The sequence below is a fragment of the Hippopotamus amphibius genome, chromosome 7 (genome assembly GCF_030028045.1).
Source record: "Hippopotamus amphibius kiboko isolate mHipAmp2 chromosome 7, mHipAmp2.hap2, whole genome shotgun sequence".
In the NCBI taxonomy this organism is placed as follows: domain Eukaryota; kingdom Metazoa; phylum Chordata; class Mammalia; order Artiodactyla; family Hippopotamidae; genus Hippopotamus; species Hippopotamus amphibius.
Genome location: NC_080192.1, coordinates 89901130 through 89925787, shown reverse-complemented (window position 1 = coordinate 89925787; position 24658 = coordinate 89901130). Strand labels below are relative to the sequence as shown.

At 41.7% G+C, this 24658-nt stretch overlaps 1 protein-coding gene across 1 annotated transcript in view; it reads left to right on the top strand.

Moving 5' to 3' along the window:
• MXD1 (MAX dimerization protein 1) overlaps positions 1-23854 on the top strand; it is a 37163-nt gene extending 13309 nt beyond the window's left edge. Inside the window, exons 4-7 of the mRNA XM_057740928.1 lie at positions 2816-2845; positions 16587-16701; positions 18449-18608; positions 18846-23854. Of these exons, the coding sequence (XP_057596911.1) occupies positions 2816-2845; positions 16587-16701; positions 18449-18608; positions 18846-19033 (493 nt within the window). The 3' untranslated portion in view covers positions 19034-23854. The remainder of the gene's footprint in view (positions 1-2815; positions 2846-16586; positions 16702-18448; positions 18609-18845) is intronic.
• Positions 23855-24658: the final 804 nt, after the last annotated feature.

Here is a 24658-nt window from a genome sequence, read left to right as displayed (position 1 = left end):
CCCTTGATTTGAATTAGACTTATATCCAAGGCCATATATGGTCAGGATTTTGAACTGAGGTAAAGGCTATAGAGAGATTACTGCTGGTTTACATAACCATTGGTAACAGTTTATTCTTGGTAATTCAGGTTGAAATGCTGGGCTCTTTGCTTGTAGCATCTGGGGGGATGGTACTTTTCCTTGGACGATAGGAAATAAGATTTAGCTACATATCAAACTTCTTGGGAACTGAAAATGCAGATTTTAAGTCTCTGTAGCTGCCTGTTTAAAGAACAAAAACAAATGAAATTGTGAATATTGTTTTAGAATCATCCAGAGAACTACAGGGAGATGGAATCTTTTTTTTTTTCTTTCCTATTTGATTTTTTTAATCAATTACTAAATATTTAGAATTGAAATCCAGTTTTTAAAAGTATGTTTTGTTAAATTGGTAAAGCAGGCATTGGCACTCATGTGAAAGAGGAAGTTCAGCGCTTGCCACCCAGTTCTTTTATGAGACAGTGGCCATATAGCTGACTTGACAGGGTGAGTCTTTTTTAACCCAAGAACTGGTTTGGCTTAGTTATCTTTTTGTTAGAATATATTTTTAAATGGTGACATTTGGCCTTTATCAGTGAGTCCAGAGTTATCAAATCTTTTCAGTACTCACATGGAAAGTGATTTTGACACAAGGAAGATGATTTTGACACAAGGTATCTGTATATTCTTATAATGCTTTAATTTAAAATATACATGTTTTCCCATCAGCAGAGTTGGCAGGCAGTTTCTGAACTGGTCATTTTTTGAACGGCCTGCTTTTTAGTAAAGACAAATTCAGTTTCACTAAACCAAATATACTTCAATAATGCCCTAGCCATTAGGTGTAAGTTCCCTTGTAAAAATCACCATGTGTTCAACACTCTTAAGTAATCAAATAAGATCTATAGTTTTCAAAGTTTGGAAGGTGTTATGCTGCTTATGGAATTTGTTAAAAAAGGTTATCTTGGGGATTCGGAATTTTTTTATATGGATCTTCAAAGAATCCAGAAATTTTGGGTAAGAGTGCCCTGTGTGCTGTGATTTTTCTACAATCAGAGACTACATTCTTTTCAAATATCCACCCTTCTCTCTACCACCTTCCCAGGATGGTCCTTGTCTACAGTTAAACACGGAAATCTTGACCAGCTGTCATCATATACTTTCATCCATTTAAAAAAATCTTTCAGACTTTGAACTTGTTATTCCCTGTTAAAACCGGAATGCCACGTGCTTTAAAGCCAAAGGTTTGCAATTGCAGGCCAGACTCTTGTTAACTGTGATATCCTGCTGGCCATTGCAGGAAGTATACCATCAGAAAAATATAACTGAAGAACGCTGAAGGATAACCAAGTCAATCAATTTAAAGCTTTTAAGTTAACCAGTTTTAAAGTTCACATATCCTTTATCTAGAAAACAAACATTCTAATATTTAAAATACCATCATTATTTTATTGCTTGTCTTCCCTCGTGAATAAAAATTGGTATTCCAGAAGCCTTGTAGAAGAGTTTAGTGCTGGATTGGAGATTTCCTATCTCGAGACTATCCCCCCCCACACACCCTACATCCAGTCTCTGGTGTGAATGAACTCAGTGGTGGTGCCCCTTGATATAAATGAGTGGCTGAGCATTCACAGAGGTAGTGTTCCTCCATGATCACTGTGAGAATTTATCCCTTAGATCCAGTAAGGTTCCAGTCATGGCCCCACAGAATCCTTGACCTGAGCCAGGGCGTCATCTCTCCTGAACTGATTAGATTCCAGAGAATTTCCATAAAGTCAAGATTCAGCTCCTTTATATAATGCTGGGAGGTTCCTCAAGTTTATTTATAACTAGTAGGCATGAGTTGTGTGAGAAGGACACTGAAATAGCCACACTGACTGACTTCTTGTGACTTCTGTGGAAACCTGTCCGTAAATCCTTAGATCAGACCTTATAATCAAGGTCAGCTATAAACACACTAATAGTATGATTTCACATACACCTCTGCTTTCATCCAAGGCTCTCTAATCGCTTTTACAGTCGCTACCTCGCCTGTTGATCCACGCCTGTTCAGTAGATAACTGGCAATAATTTTTATTTCCATTTTACAGAAGGGTTAACTGAGGACAGGATGGTAAGGAATTGTATTTCCGCCATAGTACCAGCCCGTGGCAAAGCTGGACTTCGGATTCCTCCCAAAGTGCTGCCTTGAACAGCCTAGTGTCTTTGTGTTGAGCTGAGTTTTGGAAGCCTCTTCCTAAAATAATTTGGTAGCTCTTCAACAGGAGCATCTTTCAAGAGGATGTACATGATGAAATAACTTCAGCGGGTAGAAAGATTGAAGGAAGAAGGGTTATTTTTATCCATTTAAAACTATATCCTATAGTCACACAACTTAGCATACAATTTTGGTGTAGAGCACACCTAGAAAGCTGCAGGGCAGGGGTGGGCGTGCCAAATCTCCACTGTTCCACACTGAGCCTGAAGAAAGCGCTGTGATGTTGTACAACCCAAATGCACATCTCAATGTGCAGCTGTTTTTCTCTTTGTATAAATAGAATGCTTTTATTTCCTTTCTTAAAGGGGATTACTTTTCCACTAGGGAATGCATGCCTCTTAGTTTGTCACGTCTTCTTGAACTCTGTTTTAGATATTTACATTTATCTAATTCCCCCAAGGGACTGATTTCTTTAGTAGAGCCCTTTCTCTGTCTTCTCTCCTACTAGCTTGGGAGAGAAAGAAACTAAAATAATTGTGTTGGTGTTGCAGTAGTCCTCTAAGACAAGAATAATCTTACTCTTATTGTTCCCTCTTTCAGATCGACTCACAATGAAATGGAGAAGAATAGGTGAGTTGGGGGTTCTGGTGGTGGGATGGGGCAGTTTTGATGTATGCTTTTTTCATTAAGTTGAAACTTGGTTGCTGCTCTTAACTTCCCACAATTAGCACCTGATATAAGAGTTTAATCAGCACTGCCTGTAAATCAGTACATCCCTTAAACAGACGGGCTCACCAGTTCCAAAGACAGCACCCCCAGCCCTCACCACTTCAGCCTGCTCTTCTTGAGCAATACATTGCTGTGTGACTATTCTAAGGCCAAAGCACTTTAGGTCAGAGGCTGTGTTTCTACATATGCTGTTTTTTAAAAATTACGTGCTACTGAAAATAACTGGTGGCTCTGCCTAAAATCATGCACACACAGAGGTATATACACATATACATACGTGTGTGTGTGTCTATTTACAGTCCACTTGTGAATAAAGATTCTCAGAAGTGAAGCAAATATATGCATAGGGGAAACCAGAGATGGTGAGGCACTCGGACGAGGCTGGCCACCCTCACTGGGCTCCATCTTGCCACAGGCTGGAGTTTGTGTCTCACCTGGATTCCCTCTTGCTGCTTATTTAAATCTTTATTTTTCAAATGATGTCACCTAGTCATTCTCAACTCTGGTTGCACATTAGAATCACTTGCAAAGCTTTTATTTTAATGTTTTCAAAAAATATTATATTAAATACATTATACACATACACTCATATACTTGGGGGTAAGAGAACAAATTTTTATTTCTGCTGATTTTATAAAATAACTTTTTATTATAGATTCTTCCAAATATACAAAAGTAGAGTGAATAATGTAACCAACTCCTATGTATCCATCACCCAGCTTCCACAATTATCAATATTTTGCCAATCTTGTATAATCAAAACCACCCCTTTCTGTGGAGTGGGTTTGTTTTTTGTTTTTTTGTTTTTTTTTTGGCTTAAACAACAGACATTTATTTCTCACAGTTCTGGAGGCTGAGAAGCCGAAGATCAAGATGCTGGAAGATTCATTGTCTGGTGACAGCCCACTTGCTAGTTCTTGGTTCTTTCTATGTGCCCTCACATGGCACAAGGAGCAGACTCTCTGGGGTCTCTTTTATAAGAGCACTAATCCCATTCATGTGGGCTCCACCCTCATGACCTAATCACCTCCCAAAGGCCTCATCTCCAAATATCATGCTGAAGGTTAGAGTTTCAACATATGAATTTTGAGAGGCCATAAACATTGAGTTCACAAACAACATCATCATCGTAGAGTACATAATTTCTGACCCTCGCATAACAATAATCATTCTAATTTTCATGCCACACACTCCTGTTTTGTCAGTTATCCCTTTTTTTTTTCAGGTTTAACATCAAGCTTCGTCTTTTTTTTTTTTCCTGTGGAGTGTTTTAAAGCGCATTTTCTTCTATCTCTAGTAAAGACCTTTTAAAAAAATAACCACTTGCTTTTATACCATGCTGAAAAAAATTAATAATTCTTTGTGGAGCTTTAGAAAAAAAACAAAGTACACCAATGCTCAGAACCTCACCCCTAGCGATTCTGATTTAATTGGTTTGGGTTGAGACTCTGCACTGGTATTTTTTTAAAAGCTCTCAAGGTGATTCTCATGTGCAGCCAGGGCTGCGAACCATTGAACAAGCCTCATTCTAGTCTCTGAGCTCCCATCAATTTGAAGTAGAGGCCACCCATCCAGATTGAGTGGCTTTCTCGGTGCCCTGCATGAACAAGATGATGTGTAATGATGGTTCTGTAAATACATGTGGTTATTTCTTGCAAAGCCTCTTTGAAGAGGGAGCCTGACTCTGATAGTCAGGATCTGAATGACATGTTTCATCAGTGAAAGGGCAGACCAGACCCTGACTAGGAAGGAGAAAGTTGGAACAGGGCAGACGTTTTGCATTACTGCAGCATGTGTGTGTGTGTGTGTGTGTGTGTGTGTGTGTGTATGCACATATGCAGACAAGCATGTGTGAGGGAGAAAAGGAGATGGATGGTGAGTGTGCCTTGAACATGTGCTTCTCCCCATCCTTCTTCTCCGCTTTCAATTTCTCTGTGATTGTGACTGAGCATGTTTGAAATCAGAGCATCTTTATGCATTAGGGATTTACATATCATGAACTGGAAACTCCAAAGTATCTCTTCTTAAGGAGGAAAGTTAGTCAGATGTGGCTTCTCTTTCTCTTCTCTTCTCCCATCTTCCTGCCTTTGGAGTGAACTGCGTAAACGGGGACTATTTCTGCTAAAAAATCTTCTAGTTCTCCTCCCCCTAGGCATTTATTTTTATTATTAAAATTTCATCCCTCGGGTAAGGGCTCTTAAACTTACTACAGCTTTGTGCCTTTCACCTCTGCAGGAATGCCACAGGATGTCAATTTTATCATTTATTTTATTTTTAAAAATATTTATTCATTCATTCATTTATTTTGGCTGTGCTGGGTCTTAGTTGCGGCATGCAGATCTTCATTGAGGCATGCGGGATATTTTAGTTGCAGCATGTGTAAGGGATCTAGTTCTCCAACCAGGGATCGAACCCAGGCCCGTGCATTGGGAGCGTGGGGTCTTACCCACTGAACCACCAGGGAAGTCCCTGTCATTTATTTTAGCAGTTCAAGAATGTTTATTTTCTGCCTACAGTGTCTTAAAAGCTTGTGCTCAGTACTGGGTATTAAGTAAATTCATACTGGGGTATTAAGTCAGCATTGTCTCCATCCTAGAGAAACATAGTTTGTCTAACAAGAAAGACGCAGAGACGGTCTGCACAGAAGGCTATGAAGGCAAAGGTTCTAGAAAACTGGATTTGAAGTCATCACTGAACAAGCTGCTTATAATTCAAGTTGTTTCCATGTGACTAGTCTGTTTTTACTTATTGAGGGGTTAGTTATCCAGTTTCCTTATTGTCCTTTTTTTCAAATTTGGTCTTCTAAGATCTTGATCATTTTTTCTCTGGTCTAGAGCACGTGAACAGAAGAGAAGGAAGTAAGGACTTAAATTTACTTAATTTAACCAAGCTCTGGTTGCTGCAATCCAGGGGCAGGGGAGGTTAAAATTGTCAGACTCTTCTCCCATGTAGTGTAGATGCTTAAGATTCTAGAGTTTGGTGGTCAGTTGAAGAACTGCTCTTGTAGTCTCCTTGGTTTTAGTAGCTAAATCCCATAAAAGAATATTTGCTAAATGCTGATATACCTTTGCCATTTTTTTACCTTAACATCACATTTTTTTTAAAAGATTGGCATGGCTCTCAAAAAAAAGCAACTGAGGAAAAGAACTTCTAATAATTGGATTTTTTTCTCTTTAATGTTGCAGAGTTAATTATACTTGTGTTAGTTTTTTCACACAGAAACCTATTTTTGAGGCACTTTAGAGATTCTGCATAGTTGGTGTGCATCAGGACTCCACGATGAGGATATTATATTCAACACCACCCATTTAATAACCTTGGCATTGGTGGGAAGATAAAAGACTTCTAGAATGGTGGAGATGGGGGGTGATGGTGGCGGCAGCAGTACTTTTCATTCAATAGACTAGGCATTCATGGAGCATCAGAGATGCTAGGTACTAGGTGCTGGAGATCCAGAGCCCAACAGAGACCAAGCCCTAAGGGCGGAGGGCTCAGTTTAGTCTCACTGTACATAAGTCTGTCACTTGGCCTGTGCTTCTCTGCATTTTAGCTAATTTTGTGGGTCTAGCCTCCTAAGGAAACACCTTGGTGAGCGTGTGGTCATTCTTTCTTTTTTAAAAACCAATCATGTAGAAAATTTTGAGAAATATAGAAAATCACACTAAAAATTAAATCATCCATAATTCTAGCAGCCCAATGAAATTGATGGAACTTTGAAATGTATGTTTCCAATTGTCTTTTGGAAAGTAACTTTTAAAATAGTTTAGTGTAGAAAATTGGCAAGTTCAGAAAAGCACAAAGAAAATAAAAATCACGTGTAATAGACCTTGCAGCAGTAACAACTGCTGACATTCCCACTAAGTTCTATATCCACCTAGACTTCCATGCATACTTTTAAAATCAATATGGGATTATATAGTAAGTAATTTGCTTCTTTTCAAGCTACATTAGGAGCATTTTCCAATATTGTTAAATCACCTTTTGTAACATTTCTTTTAGCAAATGCCCAGTATTACATCATATGGATGTGCCATTGCTCATCTAGCCAATCCCCTATTTTATGTTCTTCCCAGTATTTTGCTAATATAAACGATGCTTCCCTAAACTACCTTATAGATAAATCTCTGTCCAACATAATAATTGTTTCCTTAGGGTAAAAGTATAGTTGTGGAATTAGTGGTGTCCACATCATTACGGTTTTGGATGTTGACTGCTGGATTGCCCACCAGGCAGGTTATAGGCCATATTTTCCTTGTACATTCACAAGTTTATATTTTAACTTAAGACTTTTATGAATTTAGTAAGTAAAAAGCAAACAAACACACAGCTTGTTTTAATCTGCATTTCTTATGTTACTAGCACAGTTTAACAATTTTCATATCTTTGTGTGTGTGTGAGTTGCCTGTTAAATAGCCTTTGCCCAATTTTCTGCTGAGGAGTTTATACTTTTCTTTATTTTGAGAAGATTCTGGTATGTGAAGGATATATATGAAAGAGATTGCCCCTTTGTGTATCATATAATTGTCCAGTTTGTCACTTACCTTCACGGAATCAGGCTTCTCTCACTATCTGAAGTTGCTGCCTCTGTTGTACACCAAATTCTTGTTTATGGCTAAGTCTGGTTCTAGACTATTTTACTATGTTCTTAGATCTTTTCACCAGTTTATTTTTCCTAATGAATTTTGTAGTAGTCCTTCAATTCTCCACACCCCAAATTCTTTAGGGATTTTCAAAATCCAAATTAAATACTTCCAATATAAATTAACCTTTAAAAGTTCACGTTGACATATTAGAGCTTTCCATCCAGGATTTGGTGTGTGTCTTCATTTATTCAGATCTCTGTTCTGTCTCTAAGTAAAGTTTTGTAGTGTTTCCATGTAGATCTTGCACATTTCTTGTAAAAAGGTATTCCTGGGTTTCTGTGTACATATTTTAAAATTGCTATTGGTTTCCTATTGTAATTACTAATTAATTATTGTTGGGATGTGGGAAACCTTTTAGTCTTTAGTTGTTGTTATATGCGCTTTATTGATGATAATTCTGCTGTTTCCTTTCCTTAGCTGGGAAGTCCTCTGGTTTGAATGCCTTTCAATAAGCCACTCAGCAAATGGAGGCTGAGTGAATGCATGTACGCTGCAGCCAGTGGATCAGGAGTCAGGTGCTTAAATGGTGCTCCTTTTCAAAAGAAGCTTCCATCATCTCCTTTAATTGTAGACACCCATTTTTCTGGAATGGTACATATGCAGGCCTTTCTGGAATTAGGCAGCTGGTCTAGAGAGATTACCTCTGCCAGAGTCTTCTGACCGCATGACAAAAGATTTTTGTGTGTGCTCTGTGAGGAGGATTCAGCAGCCTGATCTAAGCTGTTGTTTTCATCTGGTCAAACAGTATTGCAGTGGTATCTGCTCTGGTATGAGAAACCATTCCAGCCAGGTCTCTTCTGGCAAGATACTCTAACTGATTGCAGCTCCCTAGAGTTATTTCTCTTGGGTCTTGCTTTTCAAATGGCCAAACTCCTTATATCGGAAGGGGTAGGGCCTGAGCTGTGGTGTACATTGCACCACTCTTACCGCTTCTGAACACCCTTGACCACATTCAGATTTCATTCTAGGATGTTGTAACAAATCCACGTTGCTTTGTTGCCACATAGGGCTAAGGGCATGGCCTGGTCATTACAAAGGAAGAATATAGGTATTCGTGTGCCAGTCTGGTCTATGATGATGGTGTGGAGGTGCACACTGATTGGTACTACTAGAATCCATCATTCCTGGACTGTACCTCTTGGAAGAACTTGAAGAAGAGAGGTGCTAGTTACTCAGCCAATTTCCAGTCCCCTACCAGGAGCATTGGAGGCACTCCCTGACTTGTTGTCATAGATGTTAATAGTCAAAGGGTGAGACAGAGCTAGCAAGTACAAACTATAACCTGTATTTTGTATTTTTTTAATTGGGCTCTAGAAAGGAAATAGTAAACATATACTTATGTATTTAATACTTTAATAGAGAAGTGACTTTATTGCTTTAAAATGTAGCCGCCATGAATCGCTGTTACGCATTGCTCACCGAATGCCATGTTCCCATACAGTGAGCGTAGATGACTATCTTTGTATATTTTACAAAGATTACTATCACAGTTACGAGAAAGCTTCAAAACCTTCCAAGGTTCCGCTTAAGTCAGTAATAATGATGCATTTGGCAATTATTTATAAAGGGACCATTTTAGAAAAAAGGAGAGTACTTTTTTTCCAAGAGTGACTTGCAGCTTCCCCTGGATTTTTTTGTTTAACCCAATAAGGTTTTGTTCTCAATCCAAAATCTGGAAAAGGTTATAATTTCTATGACCTATAATCACTTTTAGGGAGTAATTTTTGACCCCTTAAGATTTATTTTTTCTTACTCTATACTAAATACCCTTTTTAAAAAAATCACTGTACAGTTCACACACACCCATATCCGAAGGTATTTTTATTCAACCTCCAACTATCCTATAGGATTTACAAAGCTATTTAATTGGCTAAATCTGTGTCCACACAAAGGTAAGAGAGGAAATAGATATTGTTTATGTAACTCTTTTCCTTCTTTGGTAATAATCTTAGGCCCAATTTTAATGAAAACTAGTACACAGTGAGGTCCAGTGTATCATGTTCATTAAGTAGGGCTTTCCTCAAAGGGACATGAATTACCAAAAAGATCAGATTCTACTCTTAGGTCAGCATCTGCAGGTGCGTTATTATTTCTAGGCTCCAGTGGGTTAACATGAAATAGAAGACTTGGTCCTTTCCGTTATTAGCTAATGAAAGAAGCAGAACATTTAGATACATATAGGAAGTCTGCAGCATGCGAATGAATGAATAAATGTGATCTATTTGGAAAGGAAAAAAAGTTTCTGATAGGCTATGAAAGCTTGAAAACCGTTATGGAGAAGTCAAACAAGATGTGGATGAGGGAAAAGAAAGAATATATTTGGTAGAGGGCAAAGGGGAGCCCATTCTAGAACTTTCAGTGGGAGCTAATATTTCTCACGGTCTGAAAGTAGCTCAGATAAATAATTCTGCAATAATTTGTTTCCGTGTTTGATCACTTCAGCTCAACTTTAAGTACCTCGAAGGCAGGGACTTGGTCTTACTCAACATTGTATCCCTAGCACCTAGGAAGGTGGCAGTCCGTAGTAATCCTTTGAGAAATGCTAGAGGAATAAATGAATGAAAGGGCCAAGTGTGTGTTTCAAGATTTCCACCTGTGAACCTAATTACTTATCTACCCTTTTCACTGGCTAACATTCTGTTCTGTCTGCCCCAACCTGATTCTTTTCTGTGTCATACACCTCACTGTGAAAATCTGACAGAGTTCAGTTACATCTTCAATAAAGAAGAGTAATATCTAATAACAGTGCCCCCTCACAACACACACACACCTGATTTCATACCATTTCTGGTCTTGACTGCATGCAAGTCAGGAAGAACTTTAAGAATGACAGAGTAAATTCAGAAGCACTGTCTGCAGATAGCATAATCTCTGCCTGTAGTCTTTTTTTGTTGCATCTGCCTGAGAGAGAGAGAGGCATGGATAGAATCAAAGAAGCTTGAGCCTGGGGACCTCTCTGGTGATCCAGTGGTTAAGACATCGTGCTTCCACTGCAGTTGGTGTGAGTTCGATCCCTAGTTGGAGAACTAAGATCCTGCATGCTGGATGGTGTGACCAAAAAAAAAACCAAACAAAAAATCTTGAGTCTGAAGACAGAAATATAAAGAACAGCATTCAGAATTGTCTGCAAGTGCACTGGTGAGCCCAGGTGCCTTCTGTCAGTGCCAAAGCTCAGATGGGAGGTGGTGCCTCTAACAGCCCAGAGCCCACTTCCTGATGACCTCCTCCACTTGCATATTTAATTTTCCATAATTCCTGGCTGACAAGAGTTAAGGAAAACTAACAACAGAACTGTGCGGTATCCAAATATACTTTACATTCAAATCTTTAATATATTTGGAATTTATTTTGATGTTAATCTCCCGACTCCCCTGCCATTTTCTGAATAATCCATTCTTTCTCCAAGGATTTGCAGTGTTAGCTCCATTATATACTAAATTCACATCTATTCCTAAAGCCTGTTTCTGGGAATTTTTTCTTCTCTTCCTTTGATTTGTCCCTCTTTCCCTGTATTAGTATATTCTGTGTTTAATTATTGAAGCTTTATAATACAATTTAATAGGTGGTACAGCACCATCCACTTCATTCTTCTTTTTCAAAAATTTTGGCAGTCTCTCACAGTTATGCTTCTAGATGAAGTTTAGACTAATTTTGCAGCATTAAAAAGAATACTGTTGGGAGTTTTTTTTTTCTCTTGGAATTATGTTAAAATTTTAGAAAAGCTTGGATAACACTGACATTTTTACTTTGAGCATTCATGTCTAGGAAAGGGCTATTTTTTTCCATTTATTCAGATTTTCTTATGTCTCTCAGCAAAGTTTTATGGTTTTCTTCCCAGAGATCCTTCCCAAACTGTTTTTTTTTAAATATCTATTTATTTATTTATTTATTTACTTACTTACTTACTTACTTACTTACTTATTTATTGGCTGCGTTGGGTCTTCATTGCTGCGCACAGGCTTTCTCTAGTTGCGGTGAGAGGGGGCTACTCTTCATTGCAGTGCATGGGCTTCTCATTGTGGTGGCTTCTCTTGTTGCAGACCACAGGCTCTAGGCATGTGGGCTTCAGTAATTGTGGCACATTGCCTCAATAGTTGTGGCTTGTGAGCTCTAGAGCACAGGCTAAGTAGTTGTGGCGCACAGGCTTAGTTGCTCCACGGCATGTGGGATCTTCCTGGCCCAAGGGATCAAACCCTTGTTCCCTGCATTGGCAGGCGGATTCTTAACCACTGCATCACCAGGGAAGCCCCCCAAACTGTTTTAAGTTCGTTCTTAGATGTGCTCTTCTTTCTTCTTGCTGTTGTACATGAGGTATTTTAGGTTCTCTGGGTACAGATAACACATCCAGAGATGTGCTTGGATTTCCAAGGTCAATGTATATTTGTCCCAGTTTTTATTTTCTTTTGGCCATCTCAGTAGAGATGTAGGCAGGGGTCTCAATGTGCTTCAGATGCTTCCCTCCCAACCTTGGAGCCTTCTAGCCTTGCTTCTGCATGATGGGGTGGCTCCACAGGACTCTTACCTTTAGCATCAGTTAGCATTATAAAGGCCTTGCTAATTTCCTAAATGTAAAAAAATAGTACCTTTAGCATAAGCAAGATCTTTATTTCCATAGAAAATGGGTTAGATTTTCCATTAAATCTTTTAATGACAAAAAAAAGTCAGTTCTCTTTAAGGAAGAATTTAGTGAATTGAATTTTACCAGAGAGCCTCTATTTACCCAGTGCGATACTCTGAGTTCCCTATTGATTTTGGAAGGAATATGATAGGGTTATAATTATCTGTGTTTGCTCCCAGCAATTATCCTTCCTCAAAGGAAACTAGGAGCAAAAGAATAACTGCTACCATATACAGAGCACTTCCTGTGGGACCCTGGTCAGGGGCTTCCATACCCTGTCTCAGCTAATACTCGCAGGGAGGCATTGTCATCCTCCCTCTACTGCCAGGGAAACGGATACTACATGGAATTAAGCAATTCGCTCAAGGCCACACAGGAAATAAGTGGCAAGGCCAGGATCCCAAACCTTTACCCTTAATCACTACACTAATATTTGGTTGTATAGTGACTGACAGATTCAGAATATAAAAATAATTAGAAACAAAAATAAATAAAATTTGAGATACTAAAACAAAGAAAAAAGCTTGCTGAAGAGAAGCTCTAGTTTGTATCTAGTTTCATTATCACGTTATAGGCCACACTTGATTCTAAGCATCACTGATTGTAGCTCAGATCAAAGATTGGTTTCTCTGTGCTACAGTAGTCCAAAGGTATAGCAGCCCATTCAGAATAATGAGAGCAATATTTCTGAAGAGTCAGCAGGTGAGGTTTGTCAAAGTCCATCACGTACAAAGCAGTTGGATCAGCACAAAAAGAGGAGGCGGTTGGGGCAAGAGGGAGCCAGGATTTGACTGCCCTTTTCTGCTGGCGATGGGGAGCTGGGAGGCAGCTCTTGACAACAGGAGGAGGTCTGTCTGAATATGTGATGAGAAGGGATCCAAGGAGGGGTTCAAATGGAGGTATAGGGTGGCTTCCTGTTGAGGAAATGTAGCAAAACCCCTGCTAGTTCCTGAAAGACAGGTTAGGCCTGGTTCACAGTAGGACAGTAGGCTCCTTCTAGAAGGCCAGAGCCCTGGGCAGGGGAGTGGTCAGGACTGAGGACAGAGAGCTGAGACAGGAGCTTGTCCTACTTGTTTTGGATCTTCTTCTTGGGTGCTCACAGCTGGCTGAAGGATTCCAGATCCCAGGGTGGGGTTGCGGGGGTGTGTCTCAGGCTTGAGGACCCTTAGTGGGAGCTCTACAGAGGGCTCTATTTGCTTTTTTGCCTGGTGCAGGAATTGAATTTCACTACTTTATGATGGAACTGAGCCTGCTTCACATACCTCATTCCCCCTCTGAGGTTGGCCCGGGCACCGGCCGGGGGATGTGTCTGCAGATGGGCGGCGGGCAGGCGGGCAGGGCAGCCATGCGGCTGGAGCAGTGAGGCACTGGAGCAGGCCGGGGCGGGCACTGCCAAGGACACAAGTTGGCTTTGAATGTCTACAAAAATCCAGAGAGCGCTATGGTCCTATTTTCATAAAACTAGGTCAGAAAACACTGAATGAGCATGTATTATCCTAAACTTGAAGTAGTCAAATGGCTTATTTTGAGTTTCACAACTGGGCGTGTTCTTTGGAGACCCACATTTGGGGAGTGAAAATTGTACTTTCTGGGCTAGACTCCCTGGGTAACTAGAAGTGATGATGCATGGGAAGATGACTGTATTATTTTTATCAGTAGACAAACTTCCTTAAAAATTTACATACTCATATCTGTAGATAAACCCGCATCATAAAAGGACAAATATGACACAGTTCTGAATCATGCAGTCTTTGCAATGAGCCGGATGAAAAATGTCTAATTCTAATTTTAATTTTTGAACTTTTTAAAAAATTTGACCATCTGTAAACTTTGTAGTGAGAATAAGTTGGATAACTGTTAGTGACTAATCATACTTTCTCATGGTATTTCTAATAACATGATTTATTTTCATGGCTCTTCGTGAAGAATATTATCCAAGGTGAACAAGTGCATTTTATACACAAATTCTGTTTTTTGTTTTTGCTTTTTTCTCCTCATGTCGTAGTTGGAGGAGCAAACGTCTAATGTGACTCTTTGCTTGTGGCCATTCCATGTGGGCAGGTTTTCAGAGCAAGCGAAAGTCTTAAAAAAATAGTAAGGCATTTGTACCACTACACCTTCCTAGCTCAGGAATGAATGCTGGACTCCTCAGAACCCCCGGCCTCATTAGATCTGCCTGTTAGATCTGCCTTGGGGGAACATCCCAAAGTCTTGGTGTGAAGGGTGTGAATTGACTGCCTTGGTTAATATCAGGCATATTGACCTGTATTTGAACTTTCTGAAGCAGTTTTCTTCTTTTGATCCCAACTTTTGCTAATACGGTGAAATTTTTAAGACGGGAAAAAAGGGCAAACTAAACTTTCCGGTTGTCTCCCAGTTCAGCTGGAGGATAGCCTCCCTGGTCCCAGGAGCTCTGCTCCAGGTTGCTGTTGTGGGGAGGGAGGGGCTGTGGACATGTATCTAAAGCCCCAGGACCCTGAGTACTGCTGAAGGCACAGAGATGTAGCAGAGATGGACTCTGACCCGAGAAGCTTGAAGTCTAGTGGAATAGACGACACCATCCATGTCGCAAACATGTGTTAAGCATATAGGAGGGGAAGGCACTGAGGCAACCCAGCAATGGTTTAGTTGCAGGCCCATCTTTCTAAGGAGTTGGCAATGAATAGTTGACACAAATACCAAAAAATTCAGGCAGGACAGTGAATTTCCTAATGAATAGGATAAACAAATACGTACTTAGAAAATGGAGGAAGCACTGTGGACTGGAATGGCCAGCAAAGGCTTTAAGGAGGTGGTGGGCAAACACTCTGAATCTTGGCTGTTTCTCACATTCACAGAGTCTGCTAGGTTCTAGGATAAAGCCTAAACCAAGGTTTCTGTGAACTAATAGCTTCCAAAATTTTAGGGACTCTTGTGCTTCTGGTCAGTCTATACTAAATGCACTCTTCCGGTGGGTCTCTGCAGCTTCTGCCTCACATGGCCTTCCTTCCGCTGTGTCCTGTTGCACCATTCTGCCACGCTCCAAGACCTACCGGTAGTTTTCTCCAGCAGTCAGCATGCTTGTTAGTATAGCAATACCACCGATGGGCTTTTTCCTTATTTTGAAAAAATGCATTTAACTTTTTGAATGGTTGAAAAACCAAAAAAGTGTAACAAATTATTCAGTAAAAATTCCCCCATCTTTCCTTGTCCCTATTCAACTCACGCCTGATTCCTTTCTGCCCAGCCTCTGTTACTAGTTTCCTATGTATCATTCCAGACTTTCTTTATGTCATACAAGAAAACATGCATTTAGAGAATTCTTTTTCCTCCATTTTTACCCAAAGATAGCATGTTATATGCATAGTTTGGTATCTTGCTTTTCTTTACTTAACAATATATCTGAGCCTTCTTTCCTCATAGTACGGAGCACATTTTCATTCTCTTTCATAGCTGCATAGTACTCCACTATATGGATATACCATAGCTTATTTGATCAGTTCCGTATTGATGATGGGTTGTTTTGATCTTTGCTACTACAAATAAAGTTGTAATAAATAACGATACATATTTGCCATTCACATGGGTAAATATCATATAGAGCAAGATAGAGTTGTATTGATTTAGTGGTCCTGAAAGGGGAAAGAGCAGTATGGGTTCAAAGGATTCTCTCACTGGCATGTCATTACTTTCTTTCTTTCTTTTTTAATTAATTAATTAATTTATTTATTTAATTGGCTGTGTTGGGTCTTTTTTGCTGTGTGCGGGCTTTCTTTAGTTGTGGTGAGTGGAGGCTACTCTTCATTGTGGTGCGCAGCCTCCTCATTGCCGTGGCTTCTCTTGTTGCGGATCTTGGGCTCTAGGTGAGTGGGCTTCAGTAGCTGCAGCACATGGGCTCAGCGGTTGTGGCTCACGGGCCCTAAAGCACAGGCTCAATAGTTGTGGCACACGGGCTTAGTTGCTCTGCGGCATGTGGGATCTTCCTGGAGCAGGACTCGAACCCGTGTCCCCTGCATTGGCAGGCGGATTCTTAACCCCTGCGCCACCTAGGAAGCCCCTGGCATGTCATTACTTTCTGAACTTCAATGTTCTGTAAGTCACATCATAACCCAGAAACCTGGAGGTAACCTGATTCATGTGCTTAATAATAGTATATAGATATCAGCTTCTACCCCTTCACTCATATTATAGACTTAACTTTAGAAAACCATGGCTTTTGCTTTTCCTTGGTTCTTACCAGAGCTGTCTAATTTCAAAAGATATTCATTTAGCCAGAAGTCATTGGTGGCATTTGCCATCACTGGGCCTGGGCAACTTCATACTCTTGTTAGAGCTTGTTCTCCCGGGTGCCTTCTGGCTGGCTGTGAAAGTCTCAAATGCTACTGTGATCTTGTTTTTGTAGACGCGCCCACCTTCGCTTGTGCCTGGAAAAGTTGAAGGGACTGGTGCCACTTGGTCCGGAATCAAATCGACACACTACGTTGAGTTTGTTAACAAAAGCCAAATTGCACATAAAGGTAAGCGCATCCAGGGGTGCCCTTTTGTCTTTACGTGCCCAGTGAGGGTTTGTTTATTGTTATGAGGGACAGCAGATGTCTGTCTCCAGGACAGTTCTCTCCTCTGAATTCTTCCAACCTGCCTCTTGGATGAATCATAGACTCAACATGTCCAGAACCCAACTGAGGAGTTCTCACCCCTGTGCACCGGAAGTTAAATTGTCCATCCAGCTGTCCTCTGCTGTACAAGCCAGCAGCTCAGGGGCATCCTTGCTCCTGATGATCATCTTTCTCTTTAGCCACAGGTCTCCAAGACTTACGTGTGTCACAGCCTGCTCTGTTTCCATAAACTCCATCATCTACTGTAGGAAACTCCTCAGAGGCCTCCCCAGGCTGATCTCCATGCTTCCCAAGAACAATCGTGCCAAAGCTCAAATCAGCATGTCACCGCATTTTAAGTCTTCCGTGGCTCAGGACACACTGTGTCACCAGGCCTGCCCGACCTGGCCCTCCCCTGCCTGTGCAGCAGCAGCTTGTGCCAGACGCTCCCCTCTCTGCCCTAGCCCTTCTTTCAGTCCCTTGCACTTGCCAGGCTCTCTCACCACAGGGCTTTTGTACATGCTGTTCCCTCTGCTTGGTACACTTTCCCCTCCCTTCTTCACCTAGTTAACTTCTTGTCATCCTTCAGACCTCAGCACAGGTAGCACCGTGCAGGGAACCTTCTCTGACTTGGTCACCTCCCTCCTGCAACAAATGGTCCTTATTATTGGACCTCTCTCTCTTAGCACTTGTCGTCTGACCGTGGTTTGTGTGACTACTTGGTTGTCTCCATCCACTCTGTTAGAATATAGACCAGGGAGGGGACCAGATCTTTGTGTTCACTGTGTATTCCCAGCACCTCCCAAAGGGTCTGAAACAGTGTCAGCACTCAGTATATGGCTTGAATAGCAAAGGATAACTCCTGGGAGCCACAGCCAGAATCCCTGTATAGCATGTTTTTATGGTCATAGTCACAACTGGGCACATGTCACCTGAATTGTGGTTAATAGCCTGCATACATGGCAGTTCTGGGAGGGGGAAAGAACCTCTGTTTAAAACAACTACAAAAATAAATAAATAAATAAATAAATAAATAAATAAATAAAACAACCACAATTACACAATCTTCATAATTATCTGAAGAATTAGCTGAGAAGCTAGAAGCTAGATTTGTAAAAACAAAGTGATCTATGGAAATGTGTTGTCTAAGCTCTTATTTGGACAATTTGGAATCAGGACTTCAAAAGGGAATATTATTCCTGCCAACAAACAGAAAGTAATTAAATTTGGCATGACACAAAAAAGCACCTATGTAACAGGGATGCGTACTTGAATAAACATAGTTTTAAAGGCAAGTCTGTTTCTTAAGCTCCTGTCACACACAGTGTTCTAGCTCAGAGCGTAGGTGCTCAGGGCATCACCACAGACAGGGGAGACCAGGTTGGGGTTCCTGCCACAGTCTTGGGGTGCTGGTTGCTAGAGTGTCAGCTCACCCCGGAATCCATGCAACAGTGCAGGTTCCATGGTGTTGTCGATGCTGCAAACGTTAGATGAAGACGGGAGTCACCGGCCAGTCAGCTTCCTGTCCCTGTGAGCAGCTTGACGAGGGACAGAGCAAATGGCTTCTGAGGAAAACTGGCATATTTCACCACGAGGCAGGGAGGGGCAGGGTCATTACCAATTTTGAAATCTGCCTGTGCCGTTCAACAAGTACCCCTCTGACCTGCAGAAACTTGAAGACTGTGACAGAAAAGCCATTCACCAAATAGACCAGCTCCAGCGAGAGCAGCGGCACCTGAAGAGGCAGCTGGAGAAGCTGGGCATCGAGAGGATACGGATGGACAGCACCGGCTCCACCGTCTCCTCGGAGCGCTCCGACTCCGACAGGGGTGAGCCCCCCGACCCCACGTCCTCAAGGCCCCTCCCCACCTCCCTCCCACCTGCCAGAGGCGGAGCAGAGGGGGAACTAAGAGCCCCCGTGGCTCGGAGGAGCCGAGGGCTTTGACCTGCAGGAACAGGCCCCTTTCCTTTAGCGGTTAGGCACCGCGGCCAAGGAAGCGCCTGGCCCAGTCACTTGGCTTTTCCGGAGCAGGCCTTCACCGCAGTCTGTCTCGCCCTCCCCACAGAAGAGATCGACGTGGACGTCGAAAGCACAGACTATCTCACGGGCGAGCTGGACTGGAGCAGCAGCAGCGTGAGCGACTCGGACGAGCGGGCAAGCATGCGGAGCCTGGGCAGTGACGAGGGCTACTCCAGCTCCAGCATCAAGAGAATAAAGCTCCAGGACAGTCACAAGACGCGTGTTGGTCTCTAGGAGAGCGTGGTCGCCTCGGCTGCCTCCCGGATGGTCCTCCCCGTCGGCTCTGATTAGGTAGCGTATCGGACCTGCCCACAATTCCCTGGCACGTCAGCTTCCGTGTACCACCGTCACCAAGAGCAGCTGTGTAAAAGTTGTCAAGGAAGTGCTTAGGATTGTGGGTTTCCTTTTTTTTTTTTTCCTTTTTCTTTTCTTTCTTTCTTTTTTTTTTTTTTAATCCCCAACCCCCATCTCGAGTGGGGTTGAGCTGGTCCCCACGCCTGCTGGCGTAGGGTAGGCACACGCTGAGCCAGTCCGCGCAGCCGGACACCTAAGGGCATCGCAGACCCGGTATTGCTCAGTCTGGGGTAGCTGATCGCCACTCGTCCCTCCAAGAAGTTGGGGGACGCCGACCAGGATTGTGGGTTTCTGATTGCATCCTTTAGCTTCTCTCTTTCTTTCCATAAAAATTCGTCTCTGAGAGACTGTACATTCCAATCAATTTGAAACACCCAAGAATTCTTAGACCGAATAAGCACCTCTCACATCTCGGCAGTTTCCCCCTCTTATCTACAGTCCCCGTGTAGCCTACCAGACCTTCCTTAAAGTTTTCTGGCTTCCTATGTGACTTGCGTAGCAGAAGTGTCGGAATGTGTCTTGTGCTTAGGAAACTGAAGGAAACAAAACGTTTAAAGTTGAGATCCTGACCTCAGAACTCCAAAGTAAGCTTTGAAAGTGGCATTTAAGAGCACTTACCCATGGCCCTCACTGCCCGTGAGGGGTCAGGAATACCTCCAGAAAACACCCCCTCCACACACGCAGCGCTGATGCCCCTGACCCACGGGTGGAGGGGAGCAGTACTTCTCACTTCCAAATGGACACCTTGCGAGCATGTCTTTGGGGTGGCACAGCTTGTAAAAGTTCCACCGTTGTTTGTTCTCATGAACAGAACGGCACAGTCTGTTTTTGTGTGCTGGCCTTGGGACCGTGCTGTGTCCTGCTCTCCCAAGGCGCACGGCCCCCCAAGTGGGTTATGCCACTTGTCTCTGGAACATTTTTTTTTCCTACCTCAGAGATAGATGAGATCTCCATTTCCCACTTAACACAAACTGATTATGCCTCTTTTTTTGTTTTTTTGGGTTGCTTTTTTTCCGAATAGGTGACATTTGGTCCAATTCTAATCTATTTTCCTACTTAACTTTCAGCAATAACTGAGCTTTGGCGCTAGCTGAGCTAGTGTCCATCATCAGTGAAAGGAAAAATCCACATTTCTACTCTCTATTGCAGGTGAACAGGAGGGGATGGTACAGTGTTACTAGAATTCCTCTCCTTTTGATTACTTTTGGACACACCTGGAAACTTCTTTATGGAGGCTTTCAGGTTAATAGTTTAAAAGGCTGATTTTTCTTTTTGGTTATGATTTCTCCCTTAAGTGGTCTCCCACTTTGTAGCATTTTTATTTAAGCTAAAACAGAGCACATGTATATGTACATAAGACACATTAAATCTATAAATACTATTTATTCATTTTATATAAACTAATGTAATGGAAAATAAATTCTTATGACTTTGTGCTTTTATAGATGTTCTAGAAACTTTGTATGTAGGTATCTACAAAATTGGTTCATGTCCCCTTAATATTTTTGCATTCATATTTTTGAGGTCTCGATGTTTTCAGCCTCTGGCGAATCTTTTTCATTGAATTTGAACCATTTGTAAAACCCGTGACGCTGAAACAGAGTGTGTGTCACAAAGTGATGAGAACATTCCTAAAATCCACAGCCGCACTGCAACCTAAGGGCTCACTGGCAGAACCAGTAGTGGCGGCACCTGTGCCCCCCCACCCACTGGCCTGCAGTCTCCCCCGCCACAGCCTCACCTCCTCAGCGCCTCTTCCTTGCCCACAACTAAAAGTTCAAATGCACTCCACAGGGAAGCTCATTCTAGATGTGAAGAGCAGTCTAAACCAAGATTACTTTTGTGTTTATTTTTTCTTTTTATTGATTTCTTAATGTATTAAAATTTTATTTAATTGGAAATAGTGATTCCTAAATGATTCCAAAGTCATCTGTAATTCTATTTTTGTTTTGTTCTGTTTTCCTCTTCATTTCTGCTTTGGGTGGGGGGAAGGGCAGGAGACACAAAGGATTTTTTTTTTTTATTGTTGGAATCTTTTCCAATTACCAGCTGAAGATTTGCACTGAAATACAACTTGTATGCCTTTTGCATTTTTAAAGCCTGCTTCCTGAATTTAAGCAGAGTGATAGTGTTCAAAGAGCCAGCTCAGCCTGTAACATGTTTGAAAAAGATATATCTGCACTTTGAGGTCTCTTTCGAATGCCATTCGCTAGACCTCGCAAGCATTTTAATTGCTATGTTCAAGCGCCTCACAAGTCCACGATGCTGGATGCTGTACAGCATCGAAAACTCAAGACTTTGGGAAAAGCTTGTGGGCTTGCGTTGGGGGAGGGAAGGGAACAAAACGTGTGTATTTGTTTGTTTTAGAAATAAGGCATCTGAGAGATGCCATTATTTTCTGTGTTTTAATTGTTGTGCCTTTGAGTTAAACTGCATTTTTGTCTTTTGGTTGAAATATGAAATGTACTGTCCCAATATAAAATAGTAATTATTTGACCTTTGCACTGTTTGTCTGGTCCTTTTCAGTTTGATGACATATAAATGTGGAACTTGGTAGATCTCTATATTTTTAATGCACTTGTGATAAACTGACACCAGGGTTAGACACGACTTTCAAATCTCAAGGTAGACTGAGTCAGCATGCTAGACAGGCCTCTCTCTAACCAAAACTGTAACTTTCAGGACCAGCAAACTCAGCCCCAGGCAGCTAATCCCCTTCCCCACATGGCTAATCAGCTGCCCTGATTCGCCAATCTGTCCTGTCATTCACTGATCCACCAGCATGACTGTTAAGAGCTATACAGTCTTTTTGGTTCTGGTTTTTTTTGTTTGTTTGGTTGTTTTTCTTTTAAGCAAAATGAAAAACCTTTCTATTAGGGTCATTGGGGGGAGGGGACGGGGCAAAGATGTAAACCCCAGCCTTTAAGACTTTGACTATTGTACGTAAATATAGATGTGTGTAAATATAGGCACATGCATATTTTTATGTGAAAACTGGTTTTAAGAAACTAAAAAGAAGTCTACACTCTCATTGATACCATTGCAATGCAAATGGGAAAATAAAGAGTATGTAGTGCCGTTTAATTTCATGCAGTGAGAAAATATATATGTGTGCTTCTGTTAACATCCCAGAAAACCTAGCTTTCCATGCCTGTTGGCAGGCACCCAGGGTATTTTTGTTTTCTTTTGCTAAGCAGAGATCTGGAATTCAAGGTGCTGATGGTGACTGTGGCTCCTTTCTCTAGTCACAGATCTAATGCTAGTGATTCAAAGAGCGTCACCTTTTTGAGCAGGACCTAGACTTTTCTTCTTGTCAACCCAAGACTAAAATAATTTCCGTGTCGATTCAGACTTGAGCACTAAGAAGGCCCTGACCCTGCAATCAGCTGCTTGAATGGTTTGAGGGGTTTTTTTAAGGTGGGCATTCCCCTCTTTAACTTCTACTTTTTTCAAAAGAAACGAAGGGCCCTTACCTGGGTTTCCTATGAGCCTTTCTTCTCCGTCCCTGAAGTGGCCAAAAGCAAATCCTGGGGTGTGGAAAAAAGTGTAAACTAGGTAGGATTGTGATACTCAAAATAACTGTCTAACAATATCTTGGGGCTTGATAATGGATTTTGTGGGCTTTCTTCTTGCCTCTCCCTCATCCTTTAAAGAGAAAACTTATTTTTGAAAATTATACACATACACATGATTCAGGTTTTTATATCAAACTGTATTGGCAAGGATACCACTTGCATTGTGCTTTATAATCCACTTATTCCCTTGGCTCTCACTCCTTTCTTTCTCTACTGGTTTCCCCAAGTTTCTTTGTTTTCCCCCTTTACCTGCCCTGTGTTTTGGACACCAGAAAGTCAAGGCCTGCAAGGCAATTTCCTACATGTCAATCTGTTATTTTTCTATGTCTAACTCTTAGATGCAGTATGTTTAGGTAGCTGGCTACTCCTGATTTTTAAAATCCTTCCTGGGAGAAGACGACCCAAAGACCTTTGAGATGAGGTGGATTTTCTCATTCTACACTATCAGATCGCTGTAGACTGTGGGATGTTTTGTTTTTGTAAATACCTGGGGCTGGAGGTGGGGGTGCGCTATGTGATTTATCATGATTTTTTTCATTAGTATTTATTACATGGATGATTTTCTTACCCTGTATTCTTCGAAAGAAGAAACAATGGCCTGGCACTGTTAGAGTCAGCTATTGAATGGCTGAAGAAATCGAGTATCTTTGTCTTCTCTCAAAATCATAAAATGAGAATTAGTAAAGCACTAAATTCTAAGATTTGCCCAGATTTGAAATTTTGATTTCTTATTCTGTCTGGGGGAGTATGGAGAATTGAGAGGGCTTTCTTCATTTTAGCTTTTACCAGAGAACCAAGCTTGCCTTGACCCCTTGTCCTTAGAATTGGTGCTCTGGGAATGTTGCCGTCAGCCATCGGCGTTGGGGGCCACCTTCCTCACGGTGAACACAGCCTAAACAGGGAGCAGCAGGTGAGAGGGTATGAAATTGTGTTTCCAGATGTTTATTTCTTTATGTAAATACGATGCCAATGTAAATCCTGTGTCAAGACATAGAGAATGGTGCTTTTTACTACAGTTAGTACATGCATTTTGAGAACTACTCCATGTTTTAGAGAATCTTTGCTGTGTATACGTAAACTTCTGTATTGTTCAGCTGTTAACAAATAATAAATTATTTCATTATTAAAGAAATTTTGGTCTTCCTGATGTTTTGTATCCCAGTTTAACCTTTCATGGTTTTTACTTCCAGAACTGAGTTAATCAGGTTTCTTTTTCCTTTTCATTTCATGGAAAATTCGCTGGCCAAAAGTTTCCAGCCCTTGGATTCTGTGATGGGAGCTTTGATTCTGTGGCTCCGGTTGAGGCCCTTCCCAGCTGCTCTCCTCCACTTTCTCCTGCTCACGTGCTCGCTTTTGGTCTGGCTTCACTGGGACCCATCTGACATGCAGGCTGCATGCGGGGCCGCATAGCAAACAAGACTGCCCCGTCTTTCCAGCAGTCCATGGTCTGGTGGGAAAGAGGGGGATGTACTCACAATTTAATGCAACCTAGTCGGTGTTGGAACAAAGTCGTACGGGGATGGGCTGTGAGAAATCACAGAGATGATGGCATTCGAATTGGGCCCTGGGGAAAGAGTGGGTGTTGGATGGAAAGAAGCCTTGCAGGGAAAGAGAAGAGCCAGTGCTACAAGGCAGCTGATGGGAAGGGAGAGCTCCTGGGACTGGGGCGTGGCTGGGAGCCGGTGGTGTGTGATGGGGGGAGGTGGAGCGAAGAACCCACACTGGGAAGGACCTCCTGTATCACACAAGTCACTGAGGGGAAAAGGCACTCGGTTTAGGAGATTTGTTTTTCTATATATTAACCCCTTTGGTTAATTCACATTTATTCATTCATTTGATAAATAGGGGCTGAGCGCCTGGTCTGTGCCAGGCTCTTAGAGCTAAGACACACCAATGAACAAAACACAAAACCCTGTCCTCTGGAGCTGCC